The sequence below is a fragment of the Pelophylax lessonae genome (genome assembly GCF_965119305.1).
Source record: "Pelophylax lessonae genome assembly, chromosome: 5".
Lineage (NCBI taxonomy): Eukaryota > Metazoa > Chordata > Amphibia > Anura > Ranidae > Pelophylax > Pelophylax lessonae.
This window is the reverse complement of record NC_138772.1, coordinates 118,684,293-118,705,676: the sequence shown is the minus strand read 5'-3', so window position 1 is coordinate 118,705,676 and position 21,384 is coordinate 118,684,293. Positions and strand designations below refer to the sequence as shown.

General features: G+C 42.3%; 2 protein-coding genes across 3 annotated transcripts in view; one reads left to right on the top strand and one right to left on the bottom strand.

Moving 5' to 3' along the window:
* Positions 1-21,384, top strand: part of LOC309555883 (cryptochrome DASH) — a 327,950-nt gene that overhangs the window by 15,928 nt on the left and 290,638 nt on the right. The gene's annotated exons all lie outside the window — the stretch shown is intronic.
* The window catches only part of LOC309555881 (mitogen-activated protein kinase kinase kinase 3-like), a 256,846-nt gene that overhangs the window by 25,232 nt on the left and 210,230 nt on the right, over positions 1-21,384 (bottom strand). For both annotated transcript variants that reach the window (XM_082258052.1, XM_082258053.1), the window contains exons 6-9: positions 13,794-13,907; positions 13,329-13,443; positions 11,270-11,388; positions 7,092-7,165 (exon numbers count right to left, since the gene is read on the bottom strand). In XM_082258052.1, the coding sequence (XP_082114178.1) occupies positions 7,092-7,165; positions 11,270-11,388; positions 13,329-13,443; positions 13,794-13,907 (422 nt within the window). The remainder of the gene's footprint in view (positions 1-7,091; positions 7,166-11,269; positions 11,389-13,328; positions 13,444-13,793; positions 13,908-21,384) is intronic.

Below are 21,384 nucleotides of genomic sequence, written 5' to 3'. Positions count from 1 at the left end.
ATCCTTTGAGTATTAAAGCTGAACTCCAGGCAAATAGCTAAATACACAGATGAAACACATAGAGAGCTGTTTTACCTGTCAACTGATTATTATTTCTGTCCATCCAGATCCTAGATCTGCCACAGAGAACAACCCTATCTGGCAGGGCAGTGGGTCAGAACTTTCTGCAGTCAAGCAATACTTTCATGTCTTGTCCCTCCCACAGCCTTTGACTGGACAGTGAAAGGACAAGCAGTGCACTGATCAGCTCATCTCTACTTTTTCCTCCTATCAGCATGTTTATTGTTCTACAGCACAACTACTTGGATCCTTGTGCTGCTTCTCCCTTCCCCAGTTTGAGCTCTGTTGTACAATGACTGCAAGATGATGATACTAAGCCAAATTCAGGTGCTTACACTGCCTGCACTAAGAAAAATGATGTAAGAGTGTAATAATAAATACAGAGCTGCATTAACCTTATACTTAATATCTACCTGTATTTCAGCTTAAACTAAATGCAGGAAGATATGTGATATTAGGAGCAGCAGATGAGTTTGTGCACTACAAATACAAAAAAAGTATATCACACCATATGAACAATCAGCAATGTAAATAGTGGCATGGGTGATCATGTACTGAGGTCAGATATGCAATTGCAAATGTCTACCCTTGTCTCTCTCCAAAGGATCTACAACAAAGCACAATACACGGCTGTACATTATGACAATTTTGTTTTTACCTGGACTTTTCCTATATTCTTCATTCTTAAATTCTTATTCAACTTTCATTTGTTTTACTTAGTACACACATCTAAGCAAATAGACAGGTGCCCTGGAGCTTACTAAAGCCTGGTACACACAATGAGAATATCGTATGATCCTCCGTTTTTTTTTTTTATTACATGCTATTCTCCATATCAAACATAAAGAGGTAACTAAGCTACGAAAATTCTGGTACGACAGAATAAAAATTCAGGAGTTATGTATTGTAATTGCATTGTGTTTTCAGGTGAAAAAGATACTGATTAAACGAAAATTGTATAATCTGGTATTTTTCTAGAAAAATTTTCACTTTTCTCCTTTTGGATAATTTTTGAGGAACAATTGTGATCAGGTCTCGAAAGCTGTGTACTAACCATCAGATTATCCTACGATCGCTTCAAAGCGGTATTTTTTTACAAGTTTTGATTGTGTGTATGGGCCTTAAATGAAGGGAAGATCTGCTGACTTCCATCATCCAATCCTGTGCATCAACAATGTTTTTTTTTCCTTGCAGGTATTCTTTGCAAAGTGAAGCTTCTCCTCATTTACTAAGCTCTTGAGCAAGAGCGCCCTCTATTTGGATTTAGTGAATTACTGCTTATGTGTGTATGGCCAGCTTTACACTATAAAAGAGGCAACCATCAGAACATAACATTTATTAGAATATAACCCCCATATATGTACCAGGGACCCATAACAACTTGCATTACTAATAGTAAATAAATAGTCTGTGTTCTCATTCTCATGTATAATGATTAACAAAATGGTCCGACTTAAGCTGCATAGCTGTATATATTTAGAGTGCTCTGTGTGCATTGCCAGTCTCAGTTATGTGAGGAATGTCTACCCAGGAGACAATCAGCAATGAGGAAAGCTTTTCCCAGTTTCCTTGTCCCACACACTGGACTATCGCCTTAGGAACATATCACCTGCTGCTTTACAGCAAATCACATGTCTGTATTCCCTGAAGTCACATGACACAGACAATCGCCTGCATTACTGACCACATGTTTGCAAAATATACCGTATTTTCCAGGAGATTTTAGAGAAACAATTGCCTTTAAAAAGTTTCAAAATCTGCCTTAAGCTGCCAAACCTAGATGGCTAAAAAAAAAACAAAAAAAAAAACAGACTCCTTCATCCATACAAACAAGGTGGATGGAGGAATCCCACTGCCAGGACATTGTATTCTGACAGCAGGACCTGCCGCTGTCAGAATACACTGATCGGTGACAGCGGCTGCTGCTACTCGATGGGAAGTTGACAGAAGTCAAATAAACAATTGACTTAGGTTGAGCAGGAGAACCGAGCCAGCTAAATTTTAATCAGTGTATGGCCAGTAGGGCTGCGGAATATAATTGGCAAATCGATGCATCGCGATGCGACCCTTCACGATTCTGCATCATTTCGGGGGGACGGCAACATCGATTAGGAAATGACGTCATCCAAGCCGCGCCAAGCCCTCCTGCGCCTGGGAGAAAAAAAGTCAAAGAACATAGCTGATTAGTGGATTAGTGTGGGAGCTGAATAAAAAGGCTCCGCCCCTTCCTCTTCCCTCTTTGACACGAGGTGCAGTGGTGAGAAAAACATCCCCCGCGTGTATAGGCATCCCACCTGCGGCCTTGCAGCCAGCCAAGCCAGTCCACACTCCACAGGAGCCCCGAGTCTTGCAGCCAGCCAAGACCTGGAGCCCCAAGCGTCCCCATCGCAGTCAGCCAGCGCCGCCTCACCGTGGTCGTCCCAGGCCCAGCTGCCACGCCAGCCACTGGAGCCCAGAGAGCACTAGTGTGTCCTCCTCAGTGCGGTAATATGCTGCAGTGCACAACAACAACCCACACACAGCAGGTATGTGGAAGTCCGAACTAATAATGTATCACAAATTAATTAGTGAGAGAGTCAGCAGCAGAGTAGTGTAGTAGTAGTTGTTGAGCACAATGAGCAGCAGTGCACATTTATTTAGTGGCCTGGCCTAAGGCCTCTCTGATGGCAAGGGGCTATTATGGGGGTCTCTGTATCTCTGGGGGGGGGGTTGTCTGTGATGGGGCCCTGGGGGACCTGGGACAGTCGGGGACATCTCTGTTCTGGGGTGGAAGGGGGGATCTCTCTGTCATTGACAGCGGTGGAGGGGGGGTCTCTACTTCAGCTGCGGGGGAAGGGGGGTCTCTGTCAGTGACTGTGGGGGAAGGGGGTTCTCTGTCAGTGTCTGTGGGGGAAGGGGGGTCTCTGTCAGTGTCAGTGGGGGAAGGGGGGGGTCTCTGTCAGTGGGGGAAGGGGGGTCTTTGTCAGTGTCAGTGGGGGGGAGGGGGTCTCTGTCAGTGCCAGGCAGCTGTGGGGGAAGGGGGGGTCTCTGGCTTAGTGTATTCTATTCAGGGACTGACCAAGACAGACAGACACAGTAATATTTTATGAAAGATGTTGCTTGCTTGTTGCAGCTTAGTTTACAAGTGTTTTGACAGAGTTTTTGGCAACTTACGTCATCCGTCTCCGTCACATACATGGTAGTATGGTAATGGCAAAAGGAGAAAAAGAGCAAGAGATAAAAAATGCACCTATCGTTTTAAAAGCAAACTTCTGGGCACATTTCGGATTTTACGAACAAACAGGGAAGCGCGAGTTGGACAAGACACACGCTGTGTGTAAAGCCTGTCATACAAAAATACCTAGGGAATACTACGAACTTGAGAAACCATTTTAGCCGTTTTCACTCTGAGTTAGTAACACCTGTCACCACCACCAGTGCCACTGCCAAGGAAAGACTAGACCCAGATCAGCCAAGAATTGCCATACTGTCAACTTTTCTGCCCAACTCTGAAAAAGGGAAGAAACTAACCAAAGTTGTGGCAGCTTTCATCGCCAAGGACCTACGGCTTTACTCTGTGGACAACCCCGGGTTTTGCTACCTTTTGAAGACACTAGAGCCGCGTTATAAGATCCCGTCACGCAGTCACTTTACAGAAAACGTTATACCTGCACTCTACCATGACACCAAAGCTCAGGTACTTGCGTCAATGAACCAAGCCAGTTGAGTCGCAATAAGTGCGATTTTATGAAGTCACGACGGAGTCCTATGTTACAATAACAGCACATTACGTTACTAAGGACTGGTGGGTCTTGTCACATGTGTTGCAAACGAGAGCCATTTATGAGTCTCACACGGGTGCTCATCTGGCAGAGCTACTGTCTCATGTCATGGAAGAATGGCAGCTGTCTAATAAATCTGTAGTGCTTGTGACCGACAACGCGATACATGATAGTTGCAGCTCAAGTTGGTAAATTTCCTCATGTTAAATGTTTTGCCCATATACTCAATCTTGCATGTCAGCAGGCACTGAAAGGGGCCACGCTTTTCCAGGCTTCTCGGCGACGAATATTCACATTCTTTCACCGCAGCACTAGAGCAAGCCACTGTCTAAAAGAGAAACAGAAATGTCTGGGCCTGAAGAATCATAAGCTAATAACTGATGTGCAACAAGATGGAACAGCGCATATGACATGGTCGAGAGGTTCTTAGAACAACCAGCAGTTTGTGCCACCTTGCTGTCTCCAGAAGTTAAAGGAGAGTCTGATCTCTGCACTCTCAATGAAACAGATGTGTCAAATGCAGAGGACCCTGTGAGTGCATTAAAGCCAATGAAGGATGCGACCTTGCTGATGTCAGAAGAGCGCAACCCAACAGTGTCTCTCATTGCCCCTCTAAATGCACAACTGCTCCAGAGCATGACAGACACCATGTGTGACACACCCATGACCCATGAGATCAAGAATGCCATCAAAACAGATCTCCTGAAGAGGTACAGCACTGAGGCAGAGAAGAAGATCCTTCATACAGCCTCTGCACTGGATCCTCGCTTTAAGGGACTCCACAGAGGAGGAGAGATCGGAGATATACAGAGGAGTGACTGAGGAGGCTGCATCTTTGGAGGTAATTTGAATTTCATCATGTTTCCTCCCTGACAGCTAGTAGCTCAGCTACATTGTGTTGTGTAATAAGCCCTGCATCACTGATGCAGTGTGGGAAGTGGAACTGTATGGATTACAGTGCGGTTTCCCAATCCTCATCAGAATGAATCACACTCTTAGGCATTTCAGCTCTTCTTATACTATTATCTTTTTTTCAAACACAGATTACATCTAATAGAAGGACAAATGTGGATGAAGTGCCTAGGGAAAAAGTAACTCTGGAAGAAGAAACACCCATTGAGAACAGCCATTCTCCTCCCAAAAGAAAGGCGACAACATCGCTGCTCATGACTTTGCTGGGACAGTCTTTCGCTGATGCTGCAATAGAACCTAAGACCCCCTATGCCAAGGCAGAAGACGAAATGGAATAATATTGTAAAGCCCCACCTCTGCCTCTCACTGAGGACCCTTTGAAATGGTGGCGTGAGCATGAGGTCATATTTCCCCACTTCTCTCAGCTGTCAAAGCAATACTTGTGTATCCCAGGTACAAGTGTATCTGCAGAGCGGGTTTTCTCTACTGCAGGAGATGTGATAACTGCAAAAAAAAGCACCCTCAAACCAGAGCATGTGGATCAGCTAGTGTTCTTACAGAAAAACCTACATGTTCCCAAATCCTAAGCACTGCAGTAATTACTAATTCATGTTTTTAATGAATTAGTAATTACTAATTCAGTCTGCCAGTCACACCAGTGTTGTTTTTGTAGCTTTATAGAACTGAGATGGTTTGTTTTTGAAGATTGCCCAATGTCCAATCCATATTCCGTTGTTTCACACTAAAAGTGTCTAGGGGTTCTTTTAACCCTCAACCAAGTAAATAATATTAAAGTGTATTTCCTTCTAGACAACTGACACCAAGCCACGGTGCCAGCATTATAGGACGGAAAATCATTGAGAGAAATAAATCGTAAATTGAAGCTTAACCTTGAGTAAATCATATCTTATTGGATCACAAATAAAACACCAATTTTTTGGTATTTGATACTTGTATGTGTAATATTACTATATTTGTGAGTTTGTGAATGTGACCCCATAAGGATTTCCTCTAGGTTAAGCTTCAGTTGACAAGATATTCTGTCAAGGATTTTCCTTCCTCTAATGGTAGCTTGGCTTCAGTTACAGGTGTAATCGACGTGGTAGAGTGCAGGTAATGTTTTCTTTCTGTAACGTGACTGACTCAGTGTCGTGACAACTCAAGAGCTTATGATGCAGCTCTAGCATCAACTCAACACACACACATAGTGTGTGTGTGTGTTGAGTTGATGCTAGAGCTGCGTTATAAGCTCTTGAGTTGTCACGACACACACACTGTGTGTTTAGTTGACTGGCAGTGGCAGAGGCAGGGGCAAACACAATCATCATCACAGTGAACCTGGAACATTTTATATTTTTTACAGCTTTTCTGGCACTGGAGATGGAGAATAGCTTGTTTTCAAAAATGGTCCATTTTGAATGTTCATTCACATTCACACAGTCAGTGTCTGTCTGTACTCTGTAGCAAGCAATAGCAAGTTTGGGGGTTCCCTCAACCCAACAAATACTAAAAGGTAAAATTGTATCTAGACAACTGAAGGCATTCCAGCCACGGTACAGGAAGGAACATCCTTGAAAGATTAAATCATACATTGAAGCGTAAAACTTTAAATCTTTAATGGATCACAAATACACACAAACCTGACCTAACCTCATGTGTCTTGAGTTATACCAGTGCCAAACCTTTCTCATGATTCTGATGCAGACAATCGTGTTGTGCGTATATTTGTGATCCCATAAAGATTTACTCAAGGTTTAAGCTTCAGTTGACGATTTACTCTGTCAAGGGTTTTCCTTCCTCTAATGGTGGCTTGGCTTCAGTTGGGTTTAATCGTGTCGTGGTAGACTCTATCTGCAGGACAGGTAATGTTTTCTGTAAAGTGACGTAAGTGACAACTCGAGAGCTTATTATATAATATATATATTTATAACTCCCCTCTAGCAGCCATCAACTCACTTGAGTTGACTGGCAGTTGCAGGGGCAAACAAACATCACAGTGAACACGGAAGTTCTGCAGCAGTGCACTATTGCCAGGTTCACCTTGATGTTTGCTACTAGTCAGGAAGTGCTCTGTTTTGTAGAGGACAGGTTATGGCACACCTGGAATTTATTGCATATATTCACATAGAGGATTTATATATAATGTTTTGTGGGAATTATGATGACCATTTTGACAAGAATATTAGCTTGGCTGGCTGGCTTCTATCTTGGCTTTAAAGTAGAACTATTGGCAAAACTTTTTTCATTTTGGATAGAGCAGGAAAGCTCTAAGAGCTTTTAAAATGCTAACACATCCTAACAAAAATAAAAAACTAAGAAGATCAAAAGTCTGACACAATTCTCAGTTTACATTCATACCTGTCCAGAGACTGGTCCAATGAATGACAGCTACTGGAGAGAGAGCCATTTGGGCTAATAAAGGAATCCAGCACCTGTGGAAGGTAATACAAAACACTTAAATAAAATAATTTCATCCCTGAGACACAAAAAGAGAAGAACTTGATCCCTGAGACTCAAGTTTGTAAGACTTCATAAGTATTATTGTACATGGGCTGTGCACTCAGACAGGGCTGTCTTAATAGCATTATGGCACCCTGGGCAAAGTTATGCACTGGGGCCCTACCAATCTGCCCCAATTTTCCCACCTACTCTCAAAAATTAAAGTATAAATAGTAGATAGAATTAAACACATTTTTATTAGTACTTTATAAAAAATAGATTTTAAGATTTTAAACAATAAAAATATACTATAAATCAAAGACTAATCAACACGAAGGGCACACTATGGGGGGGGGGGGGGGGTAGGAGGGCACAGTACAGGGGAGGGGGCTGGAGGGCACATTACAGGGGGAAGGACAGCACAGTATAGGGCACAGTACATGGAGGGAAGGGGCAGGAGGGCACAGTAGAGGGAGGGAGGAGGGCACAGTACAGGGTGTATAGGAGAGCACAGTCAGGGCAGCCATCAGGGGGGGACAACCCATACACATGTAGGGGGCCCAGGGGTTCCAAGGGGCCCAGGCCCCAACCAACAAGACCGAGTTGTTGCTGCTGTTGTAACTAGCAATTGCTGAAGCATGGCAGCTGAAGCCGATGCAGCTGAAGGGATGTCTCTTTGATGGATTGCGCTGTCTCTTTGCTAAAAATATGAGGCTGTCTCTTTGCTGGATTGGGATGTGCCTTTGTTGAATATATGAGGCCGTCTCTTTACTGGATTGGGATGTCTCTTTGCTAAATATATGAGGCCGTCTCTTTACTGGATTGGGATGTCTCTTTGCTGAATATATGAGGCCATCTTTGTTGGATTAGGATGTCTCATTGCTGAATATATGAAGCCGTCTCTTTACTGGATTGGGATGTCTCTTTGCTGAATATATGGGGGTGCCTCTTTGATGGATTGGATTCATTTTCATTCATTAAGTTGTAAGAGTGTTAAAACAGAAGTGGGTGCACTGAAGGACTCGGTGGGATGGCCAGTGGGCAGATTCGGTGAGACGGCCAGAGGGTGGGCCCCGCAAAATGTTGGTGGTCAGGCCCAGAGGGGCCCAGGCCTAAAGCTGTGTAAGGGGCCCCAAAATTTCTGATGGCTGCCCTGAGCACAGTACAAGGGACAGGAGGGCACAGTACAGGGGGGTAAGAGGACACAGTACAAGACAGTAAGGCCAGCTTAATAGAAAAGGATGACTGTCCTTGCAAGTCTGGGACAGTTGGAAAGTATGATGTAATTCAAAAGTATTATGGAGCCCCCATGCATCTGGGGCCCCTGGGCACTGCCCAGGGGTGCCCATATGTTAAGATGGCCCTGCACCCAGAAGCAAACCAAATGCAGCAATCTCTTTATCTCTGTTCTATCCTGAGAATCATAGAGACCTGACATCCATCCCTAATATTATCTCTGCCAATGCTACTGTCACTGGTTGCCTGTCCTAAATATTTTGGCATACATGAAAAGAAAAAAAGACAGGATAAATTATGACTTTGTGCAAATAACCTAAAAGGACCATTACACATAGAACAAAAAGCAAACTGTGGCATTTCAGGTTAGTGTTGAGGTGACCATACACCATAAGATTTTTCTTGTTTAGTCCTACGTGGAGGAGTATTCTTCCCTGCCAGCTATTGTACTCTGACAGGCAGCACCTGCAGCTGTCAAAACACCCAAACAGTTACTGCATCTGTTTAGATGCAACTGCCTATTCGGCCAACAATTTTCTGCCTGGCTCCATCAATTTAGCGATGGAAGGATGCCAACAGAACAACCCATGGCTTTAATTTGGGCCAGTTCACCAGGAAATTCACTTTTTGAATGGCCAGCTTTTGACTTATTTTAATAGTGCTGGGTTTTAATGTTAAGGGTCCAATTAGAGATTAGGGTCGAGGGCTCCTGTTAGGGAAGTGTTCTGGTGGAGGTGTATTAAATGCAGGGGATATATTGTTTCTTTCCAAAACATTGCTTAACTATACTGTGCACGCTGGGAACTAATACAATGTTAATAAGTATTTTACAAACAGATGAGTATTTTGCAATAGAGCGGGGGAGATTTACTAAACTTGGAATACTCAGAACCTGGTGCAGCTATGCATCGTAGCCAAGCAGCTTCTAAATCCAGCTTGTTCAATTAGGCTTTGACAATAAAAACTGGAAGCTGATTGGTTTCTATGTAGAGTTGTCCCAGATTTTGCCCTCTTCAGTTTTAGTATATTTCCCCCAGTGAGTATTTTACAAAGAGATTTGTAGATTCTCCCTCTAGTGATCTATCTGTATATTATACTACACACTTAAAGGAGTTGTAAAGTCTCAAGGTTTTTCACCTTAATGCGTTCTAGGCATAAAGGTGAAAAACCTTCGAGGTTGCAGCTGCCCCCCCAGACCCCCCGGTATTCTTACCTGAATCCAAACATTCCAGCGACGAGCATGAGACCAGCAACTCCAACCGCTGTCTCTGGTCCTCATTGGATAGATTGATAGCAGCAGGAGCCATTTGCTGTCAATCAAATCCAGTGACACGAGAGCGGGGGTGGCGCCGAGTCCTGCTGTCTGTGTCAATGGACGCAGCAGCAGGACTCGGGAGTGCGCACGCACGGGTGCCCCCATGGAAAGCGTCTCTCCATGGTGGCACCTGATATAGAGGAGGAGCCAGAAGTGGCGCTGGGGTGTGGTGAGTCAGAAGTGGCGCCGGGGCACCCCAGAAGAGGGGGATCGGGGCTGCTCTGTGCAAAACCCTTGTAATTAAGTATAACATGTTCGTTATTTAAAATTAAAAAAATTAACCTTTACAATCACTGACTGCTAAGATAAAGGCTAAAGCAGTGCATATTATACAATTTTCTTGTTCAATTTCCTTTAGATTTACCTTGAACTATATAGTGCAAGGACCTGCCTGATTGCATACAAATTGAAAGTGTTTAGGTTTGACCTCATATTATATGGTTTTGGTAAATCTAAAGGACAATTGTACAAGGAAATTGTATTATTTATGGCCAGCCTTAAGCCGGCCATAAACGGTTCAAATTTTGGCCGGTTCAGCGAGATCAATCATAACGGACTGTAGAAAATGTTGCATTTCTTTTGGAAATCAAGGTCCCAGAGTCTGGAGGAAGAATTGAGGCCCAGAATCCAAGTTGCATGAGGTCCAGTGTGAAGTTTCCACAGTCAGTGATGATTTGGGGAGCCATGTCATCTGCTGGTCCACTGTGTTTTATCAAATCCAAAGTCAGCATAGCCCTCTACCAGGAAATTCTAGAGCACTTCATGCTTCCCTCTGCTAACCAGCTTTATGGGGATGCTGATTTAATTTTCCATCAGGACTTGACACCTGCCCACACTGCCAAAAGTACCAATACCTGGTTTATTGATCATGGTATTACTGTGCTTGATTGGCCAGCAAACTCACCTAACCTAAACCCCATAGAGAATTTGTGGGGTATTGTCAAGAGGAAGATGAGAGACACAAGACCCAACAATGCAGGCAAGCTGAAGCAACCTGGGCTTCCATAACACCTCAGCAGTGCCACAGGCAGATCGCCTTCATGCCACGCCGCAATAATGGAGTAATTCATGAAAAAGAAGCCCCAACCAAGTTTTGAGTGCATACTATATTGAGCATGGACATACTTTTCAGTAAGCCAACCATTATGTATTAAAAATCCTTTTTTTTTTTATCTTATGTAATATTCTTATTTTCTGAGATACTGAATTTTGGGTTTTCACTAGCTGTAAGCCATAACCATCAAACTTAAAATAAATAAATGCTTGAAATATATCACTCTGTGTGGAACGCATCCATATAAAATATATGAGTTTCACTTTTTGAATTGAGTTACTGAAATAAATTACCTTTTTATGATATTCTTATTTCATAATATTCACCTGTATATAGTATTATTTTATGTAATATTTATAATTATGATGATAATATTTGTTTAAAAAGTAAAAATACTACATTTTCTCTTAATGTGTATGTTCAGAAAAATCCCTTTGTGTAAACATGTCCTTTTTAGCTGTCCTTGGAATTCTTTCACAATAGAGCTGATACCTCAGGAATAAATTCCCCCTCACTGTTGATACTGGTAATGGATTTCTGACGGGCAATTTGCTGCTGTTCATCAGGAACACTTCCAGGTGGAGGAGAACTCCGGCCAGTGTGTAGAGATCCTGTGCAGGCAGAAAATAAAGAAATAATCATTGGAATTATCATGTGAACCCAAACACTGTGGATTAAAAGCTTAAACCATTCAGTAAATTCTAAAACATATTGACTATTTACCCATTTAACTTTAACTTAACTTATAGCATTGGTACAGGTGCTTGCTCACTTTTGGACAATAATAGATGAAGTGATTTTTCATGCTTGGCGCGTCAACAGATAGAATCCTATTAACGGCGTTGTTTGGTTTGCATATTTATCTTGGACAATTACCCAAATTTGAATCCACAGTTATACCTCTTGTAACAGAGTTGTTCTCCTGTTGTACATTTTTGTATGATGTCCAGCCTTGAGTGGCAGAATCATTTTGTATCCATGTGTGGATCCTTAAAACATGTATTTGGCAGGCACAGATGCCAAGATATCACAATGGTGTGAGCTGACCCTGGACAGAGTTCATGCTGAACTAACAGTGAGTGATGACACCTATTTGTGCAGAATTCACCTCTTCTTTCCTCTACCTATATCATGTGATCATTTACACAAACAATAACACGGAGAAAGTATATTGCAGATAGCATGCCATCTGGTTAGTGTGTAAGCGTCCACAGTCCACCAAACAGGAGCTGAAGAGAAAAGTAAACTGTATTCTTCGGCTGCAGTCTTGTAGCTCTCAGCATTTGCCACAGCCTAGTCCTCCTCCTATGGATTTTTCCAGATATGGAGGATAAGAAAAGAAATGGGAAAGGCCTTTTGATGCGTCATATAGTGGATGTATACACTGTTCTGCCTACTAACATTTACTAAATATTGTAGTCCCCTTGCACAAAGGCATATTGATGTGTCTTTTACAGGTGCCATTGATGGTTTTGATGTGTTTTGGCATGCGTTTACCTCTATACTAATTGGGGGCGTGGCCTGAAGCTACATGGAGTAGGGCGCAGGTTAACAGAGCTCGTCGGCAGTGCTTTTTTACATTTATCCTGCAATCTAATTCCCCTAAAAGATACTCCCGGAGATCCTGCTAACATCTGAGCCACGTATCTTCCAAAAACCCGGATACAGCCATAAAACTGGATAGATTTCACCATAAAGACAAGGACTCGCAGAGCGAAGATGGCGGCTCCTCTTCTGCTGAGTTGGAACCGCTGGCCCCAGAGACCAAAAAAGTGCTGGAAGCAATCTCTACCTGCCAGTCGATGTTAAGAACCAAAATTGAGGAGGTTAGGGTAGATATCTCCCTGATCTGACAAGATCTGCACGGTTGAAAGACCAGGTCTCTGAGACTGAGCACCATCTGAGCCAATCATAGAAGAAATGGCTGCACTCCAGGTGTGATCAAAATTCAGGTTTATTGGCTGAACATCAAAATGTGACAAATGTGGCAAGGTAGACGCGTTTCACACACTAGTATGTGTGCTTAATCATTACACAGCCATGTGGAGGACGCTCTCCCTCCCCTGCAGGCCTCTTCTGACCAGGCAGGTCGCCATATTACCCAACTGCAATAGAAACAAGACGACCTGAAAAACCGAATGCGCTGCAACAACCTGCACTTCATAGGCCTCCCAGAGGGCTCAGAGGGGGCTAAACTAGCCATCTTTTTGGAAGACATACTTATCAAGACCAATGGCAGAGAATCCTTCTCACAATCTTTTGTAGTGGAGCGTGCACACCACATGCCAGCCAAACCTCTATGCTAATCAATAGCTATATTAAACATGAAGCAGAGTCACAGCAGTAGCACATGACATTGTGCAAAAGCAGCACAGACCGTCATGCTCATTGTAAAATTCCCAATGCAATAATCTTTACTTTGCATTACAGCCTCTTATCCTAGAGATACATGTTTATATGCAAGCATAAATGCACATGTACACTTATCAGTACCATGGAGTGGAAGACATATCTGATCAGATTTCAGGGTTTAAACAATCAAGGTACTTACCTGTAGAACACTTTCTGCTCTTTCCAGCATCTTTATATAGTGATCCTAGAATGTCCCCCATTGACTTTGATATCCTCATGTCATGGTGTTGCTTTGTCCCAACTGGTTGCAAGTGCTGTAAAGTGAAGACAGAGTTTATTGTATTTGTATGACTTTTACTATCCCATTGTTGACCATGTAGAAACAATTGAGGGATAAAGAGTGCAATTTTGGAATAATTTATGTGCCAGGAATTGTTTCAATGTGCTATGAGAATGTGCAATGAGTAGACAGATTGCTAAGATGTGCCAGGAAGAAGATAACATAAGTTACATTCTAAGATGTACATAGAAGAAACTATAGAGTAGACATAAAATAGAGTCAGTGCAATACAGTACATAATAAATGTACTTCTGCTGAAGGCATGCAGTAAGATGGCAACAGAAGAATATATTGCTAACTCTTGGTAAGCAAGAATCTACTCACTATATTTTTACTTGGTGCTTTAACTACTATCTTCAAGCTTCTGTGAGACGGGTTCATGTCCATGTGTTCTATGGCTTTGTCCAAGTCATCTTGGTACTTGAGTGGAACAAGCAGCTGTGTAATTGTAATAATTGTGAGTAAGGAAATTCACAAACTATATAAACATTACAGTGTATTCTGTGATTGTAGCACTAGAGGGCGCTCTGACTACAGCAAACATAAAAGTCCTATCTACAGAACTACAAGAAAACTTTTTTTTGTTCCTTACAGTACTTTACAGTGTGGGTATTATTACAAAGACAGTACACGCTAGGCACCGCTAAATGGAAAATGCCTGCTGAGGCCAAATCAACTTTCCTGCAGATCTGCCAAATGTGCCACAAACTGTAACTAAGGCTATGATTTGCAAACTTTTATTTGCTTAACTAGAACAGATATTTTATTATTTTGTGTCTTGGACTACTAATAAAGAATTCATGATGGAATATTGCTGCCCCGTTCTGCATTAGAACTGAATGAACTGAACTAAATATATTCACGTTTATTTTTAGCTTAAAGATCCAAAAAAATCTTTTGAAGGTGTCTTTATAAATAGAATAGCAAGGAATATGTGTTGGAACCATTGCTAGGCCTTTTGATAGTAATCTCAGCAGTAGCAAATTGATTTCTGTCTTGCAGCAAAAGACAAAAGGGACTATTTTATCTTGATACTGCTCATTGTATTCCTTTGTGTGACTTGTCATATGCCTTTTATATTTCAATAAAAGAATTTACAAAAAAAAGACAAAAGGGAGGTGCTGATAATAAATAGGTATTTTTTTCAGACAATGTCAGTATTTATTCTGAACAGTTTTTACCATAAAAACATGTATAAAAAAAATCAGTATTTTCCTCTTGGCAACCAGTCTACTTTTCCCTACCAGTTGTAGGACATTACATACATACTATATATAAAAAAATGTCTTACATTTTAAGCCTGAACGATGCATAAAATCTCCAAAACATTATATATTTTCTTAAAAACTGCACCATAGAGAATAAAATAGTGGTAGTTCCAATTTTTTATTTCACAAGATTTTAGGACACTGGCTTAACTACTTTCTTACTTTTCTCTCCTACGTGTAAAAATCTGTATTTTTTTTTGCTACAAAATTACTTAGAATCCCCAAACATTATATATATTTTTAAACAGAGGCCCTAGAGAATAAAATGGTGGGTGTTGCAATTTTTATGCCACACAGTATTTGCGCAGCGGTTTTTCAAACCATTTATTTTTTTTTTTAAAAAAGTACTTTAATTAATTTTATTCCACACAAACACTATAAAATAAAATTTTTTTTTGTTAAACTATAAAAGATGTTACGCCAAGTAAATAGATACCCAACATGTCACGCTTTAAAATCGCATATGCCCGTGGAATGGCGCCAAACTACGGTGCATAAAAACCTACATAGGCAACACTTTAAAAGCCTTTGCAGCTTACCAGTTTAGAGTTACACAGGAGGTCTGAAGCTAAAATTATTGCTCTCGTTCTGACACCTCACGAGTGTGGCGCGATCACTGTTTACATATGCGTGTGGGACTTACGTATGCGTTCGTATTTGCGTGTAAGCACAGGGGTGGGGGTGCATGAGCTTTTTTATATTATTTTTATTATTTATTTTACTTTAAACTTTTTTTTTTTATTTTTACAGTCAAAATTATTTTTATCAACTTTGTTGCTCTTACAAGGGATGAACAGCATCCCTTGTGAAAGCATGGACCATGATTCAAACAACACAAAAAAGCCGCTCAGGCGAGGCAAACACCCAGGTGCCGGTCGGATCCGTCGTCCAATAATCAGATATTCAAAGAAGCTTGACAGCACTCAAAAGTAGATAAACTTGGAGTGTTTATTCCCATAAAACGAAAACAACAGTGCATCACATAGACATGGACATGGTTGACGCGTTTCATGACTCTATGGGTCGCTTACTCATAACCACTCCAAGTTTATCTACTTTTGAGTGCGGTCTAGCTTCTTTGAATATCCAAAGCATGGACCATGACAGGTCATCTTTATGGAGAGATCTGAGGTCTATTAGACCCCAAATCTCTCCTCTGGTCTCCAATGCAGCCAATCACGCACAGATCAATTTGATCGGCTGCTTACCTGCCCGCTAAGGGCCAGGTACATGAAGAGCCGAAACTAAGATTGACTAAATCCTTGACGCTTCTGGTTTACACCAGGTCACAGAAAGGGAAACCAATGTCAGTTCCTCTCTCTCTCTGTGTAGTGTCATTGTCGGTTGAAGCAGTCCCGGGCTCCAAGATTCCTACAAGTGGGCCCGGTAAAGGCGGCTGCGAAGGCAGTAGGGAGGTGAAAAGGGTTTAAATACCAGCGCTATGGAGTTTCAGTACTTTATTGGACTAAAATAGTGGTGTAAGCTGCCCCCAACCTACCACTGAGGTAGTAGATTAGAAAAAAGTGCAAGTGATGTTGGGACCGGCGCTACCACTTAAATATTATATCTGTGCAATTCCATAAACTGTATAATTCATATAAAAAGTGCATATAGTGCTTATAGTGCAACGATAAAACCAAAGTGCTGCGTGCTAGTAAACCTTCAATACATTAGCATGGGCTGTGCTCAGTGTACCATATCATAAATCACATATGTATATGCAAAGTGCTGAGTGCTGTTGATACCAATAACCACGTGTGTGATTGCGTGCTATAACAAAGTATGGCGCCAGTGGATGCCCCACCGATTGCACCGTTGCTTACCGCACTCTTAGAAAGGTGGCTCAGCACTCCTTGGTCACTAGAACAGAAAATAAGCCTCCATTGCGAAGTATATGTTTGTTAGGGTGAAACAACGTAGCATCCACTCACATTTAGGGAGTTCACTATTCAGCTTGAGGTGTTCGCCGGGTCGCTTCCGCGTTCCACCGGCTCAAACCACCATTCCCGGAAGTGACGTACTGACGTACACAAACCACGCCCTACGCGTTTCGTCATACGACGTCATCTGGAGCGACAAAACGCGTAGGGCGTGGTTTGTGTACGTCAGTACGTCACTTCCGGGAACGGTGGTTTGAGCCGGTAGAACGCGGAAGCGACCCGGCGAACACCTCAAGCTGATAGTGAACTCCCTAAATGTGAGTGGATGCTACGTTGTTTCACCCTAACAAACATATACTACGCAATGGAGGCTTATTTTCTGTTCTAGTGACCAAGGAGTGCTGAGCCACCTTTCTAAGAGTGCAGTAAGCAACGGTGCAATCAGTGGGGCATCCACTGGCGCCATACATTGTTATAGCACGCAATCACACACGTGGTTATTGGTATCAACAGCACTCAGCACTTTGCATATACATATGTGATTTATGATACAGTAGGGAGGTGACCCACTTGTGATGCCTTCAAAAGCGATTGAGTGGCTGTTCAGCCACTCAAACCACTTCTGCTTGGAAGGCAATCGTGGCTGCAAATTTTGATACTGGGATGATGCCTGTAGCTGCAGCCATCATCCCAATATAACCACCCCAAGCAAAGGATGTTCATGAACACCCTATGGTCAGGCAGTGGTTAAGAAATGCAAAATTTCAGTAAAAAATACACTAAAGTTAATTTTAGGGAAAACACATAAAAATACTTTTTTGGGTAAAATATAGAAGATAAAGTTGTGCCAAGTAAACAGACACCTAACTTGTCAAACCTCAAAAACTGTGTGAAATGATGACAAACTTTGATACCCTATATTTGTCATAGGCGATGCTTTAAAATCCCCTACAGATCATCAACAGTGCAGAGTTACCCATGAACACTGAGCCTACAATTATTACTCTCACACTATCATACATATGTAATGCATGTAACTTGTAGTGAAATAAAGTTTTTTTTTTCCATGTTGGCACCCCTGATGCATGCATTTACATTTATATGTTCATGTTTGTGGTGGTGGGCTCAAACATTTTTTTTTTTTTTTGGGGGGGGGGAGTGTTTTGGTGAAACTTTAATTTTTACACTTTTTAATTTTAAACTTTTTTTATAACATTTTTTTTTTTCTTTAAATACAGAATATGTAATGTTTTTGGATGATGGGTTCTCAATATTAAGATAAAAGGCAGGGGTCTTCAAACTATGGCTCTCCAGTTGTTCAGGAACTACAATTCCCATCATGTCTGTCTGTGAATGTCAGAGTTTTACAATGCCTCATGGGATGTGTCATTTCGCAACAGCTTGGAGGGCCGTAGTTTGAGGATCCCTGATATAAGGGGTCTAAAATACTCCTAATGTCTCACCTGTCTTCCAATATAGCTGATGGAATGCAGATCATGTAACACAGGAAAATGAAAGTGACTTTTTAAAAGTTCGCTGGCCTTCCTCCTCTCTACCTGTGGGCACCTACAATGCTCGTTCCAGGTCTGCCAAAGGGTGTGCAGGTTAGTGCAATGCAGGTCAGTGGCCAGACCTGAGCCTGTAGCTCTCCTCCAGCTTGTGTCTATTTGCCCCATATTTGCACTATATCCACTTTAGCATTTGCATTTTGCAGACCAAGTTAGGAACTGGCGATAGAGGGAATACTTTGACATAGTTGGCCAGCTTAAACATGTATTGCAATGTGTGTGAACTAAAAATCCCTGTCTTTTCTTTGCAAAATTTGCTAGAGGGTATATAGAAGAGTGCAGAGGGTTCATCCAGAATTTCTATATGTAAGGACAGGACACACAGACTGTTGTACAGTCAGACACTTCATATACGAGACCAATAATGACTTCTTCCGTCATGTGTAAGGGATGAGCCTGCTTTAAGGCAATCCTGGCTTGCAATCTGATTACACTGTGCTGCTCTGATCAAACTAAGCCAATCAAAATAAAAAAAGTAAGTGGGAAAACGGAACAGGCCATTGTCTCATGAAAAGAGCAATTCAATCACCAGGACTGCACACAGAGTGTTCAGACTGGGAAGAATAATGTAATATCCATTTTAAAGTGCTTTTATACCATTGAAATGGTGCCATACATTTCCAATGCTATGCCTAGTTCAAAGAAGGACTCCAAAGAGTAAACCTCTAGAGCATCAGGTTGTGTGCACATTAAGTGAAGTTTCTTTATCTGCAACACCTGAACTTGAACATAGAAATCTCATTCTGTAGGTGAGAGCAATGTCCTCTAATCCAGCAGTTGCCAACCAGTGGAGAACATTTTGGTGGTCCCCAGGGGTTCTGCCGCAAATCAACTTTGTGGTGGATGTATAGCGCCCAAGATTCCAGTGTTGTTTTCAATGTGCGCTGACAGTCAATACAGTCAGTGCACATTGATACCCGATGCCTCCTCTGAAGGTACTGCTACTACGAACTCAGAGGGAGGTGCTGGGAGTTGTGCAGAGAGCGGAAGGTGAAGAAGAAGGGGACTCCCAATGACAGCACTGATCACAGACTGTAGGAGGGAGCACAGAGCTCGAGCACTTGGCTGGATAAGGAGGGGAGATCCAATTATGAGTCTGTATAAGGCAGCGGTGTAAAGCAGAGTGCAGTGGGGGGACAGACAGCCAGAGCATTGTGTTTAAGGCAGCAGTGTGATCCAGGGGAGGGAAGGGGGGGGGGGGGAAAGCCCTGAGCATTGTCTATATACAATAAGTCAGCAGGGTGATCCGGGGGGAGGGGGAGCAGAGATCCAGGGCATTGCGTGTACAGGGCATGTAAAATTCATGTTAGTGGTCAACGGGAATCCAAATTCTGAGTTTAGTGGTCTGTGAGGTCCGAAAGTTTGGCGACCATTATTCTAATTAACCGTACATTTCGTGTTCAGGTTGGATGGAATTCCATTGTGTGTATTGACTAGTTTATGTCTGGTATTCAAGGTTACACAGTATCTAAGAAATCATTTATCAGACAGCATTCAGCACATGAAACATTCATGTATACAGCAAGCTTTAAGAAAACATTAGCAAAGATTTTAGCAAGCTTTTAATTGCCTATGTTGAAGCCTTTAAATCAAACTTCAGTGCCAGTATAGTGTGCTGACTGTCATTTACTTTCTGACTTTCAGCATGCTTCAAGTATTGCTAAGTAAAGCTTAGTAAATCCACTCAAGCAACACAGGGAAAGCCGCTCAGGTGAGGCACAGATATCCAGGTGCTGGTCGGATCTGCTGTCCAGTGATCAAACTTCCAAAGAGAAAAAGTGACCGCACTCAGAGATGAATGAACTTGAAATGTTTATTCCCATTCATAAAAGACAACGGTGCATCGAACAGACATGGACACGGTTGACATGTTTCACGACTCTGTAGGTCGCTTACTCATAACCAAGTGTAGTAAATCCACACTGAAGCCTGCTACGAGTAGTGGAAATCAGCATGTTGGGGCTTCTGGTGGCTGCTTGGCAGCTTTTAGCATATGCTGGTAGGCAATAGCAGGCCATGCAGATGGTGATAATTTTCACTCTAATAAAGCTAATGTTTATTTTTGCAACCACCATCAGCTGCTGCAATTAATCTTCAGGATAAACTTGATCAATTCTAAACATAAAACGATAACTATTTAGTGCTCACAATCATAAATAAACCTGTGGTAAAATGAAATCTGGGGAATTCATAAGGGGTGTCTTAAGTGGGGTACACATTATAAGAAAATCGGGCAAACGATCGTTCGATTTTCCTTGTTTTACAGCAAGTCGGCACTGATGAAAGAAAATTTGAAAGAAAACGCTCATATGACAAAGGCTTTTTTTTAGTTGTCTATTGTTTTTGATCATGCGCAAGTCTTATGTTTCAGATTTTTCTCGTATGCAAAATGGTACACATTAGAGTCGGTTCACACTATGGCGATACAACTTCGGGGCGACTTGAACAAGTCACCGTGCACCGCGACTTTGGTGCGGCTTGCACTGACTTCACATAATTGAAGTCAATGCAAGTCGCTCTGACTTCGGCCAAAAGTAGTGCAGGAACCTTTTTATAAGACGGAGCGACTTGAGTCGCTCCTATTAGAATGCTTTCCATTGCACAGAATGGAGCACAACTTGTCAGTTGACCAAGTCGTCTGACAAGTCGGAGTAGTGTGAACCGGCACTTAAAGTGACTGTAAAGTCTCGTTTTTAAAAAATAACAAACATGTTATACTTATCTGCTTTGTTGTAGTGGATTTGCCCAGATCCTCCTCTTCTCGGGTCCCTTTTGGTGCTTCTGGCTTCCCCTCCTGTTGAATGCTCCCAAAGCAGGCAGCTGGCTGTTGGGGCACCCGAACCGAGCCACAGTTTCCTGTGTCCATTCATACATGGAGCCGTGACCCGGTCCTGCCCCCCTCTCTCTCCTCATTATCTCACTAACTTTGATTGACAGCAGCGAGAGTCAATTTTGTCGCGCTGCTGTCCTAGCCAATGAGGAGTCCCGGGCAGCTGAGACATTCCTGCAACATGGCTGGATAAAGATGGGCTCAGGTAAGTACTGGGGGGCTGCTGCAGACAGGTGTGTTTTGCATTAAGATAAAAAAAACCTTCTGCCTTTACAATTCCGTTAAATAAAATCCTTTGTTTTGTTTTGGAGCTTGTCCCTTCAGAAATTTTCATTCAGAAGGTCGAAATCGGCTGTAGAAAGTTGTGTA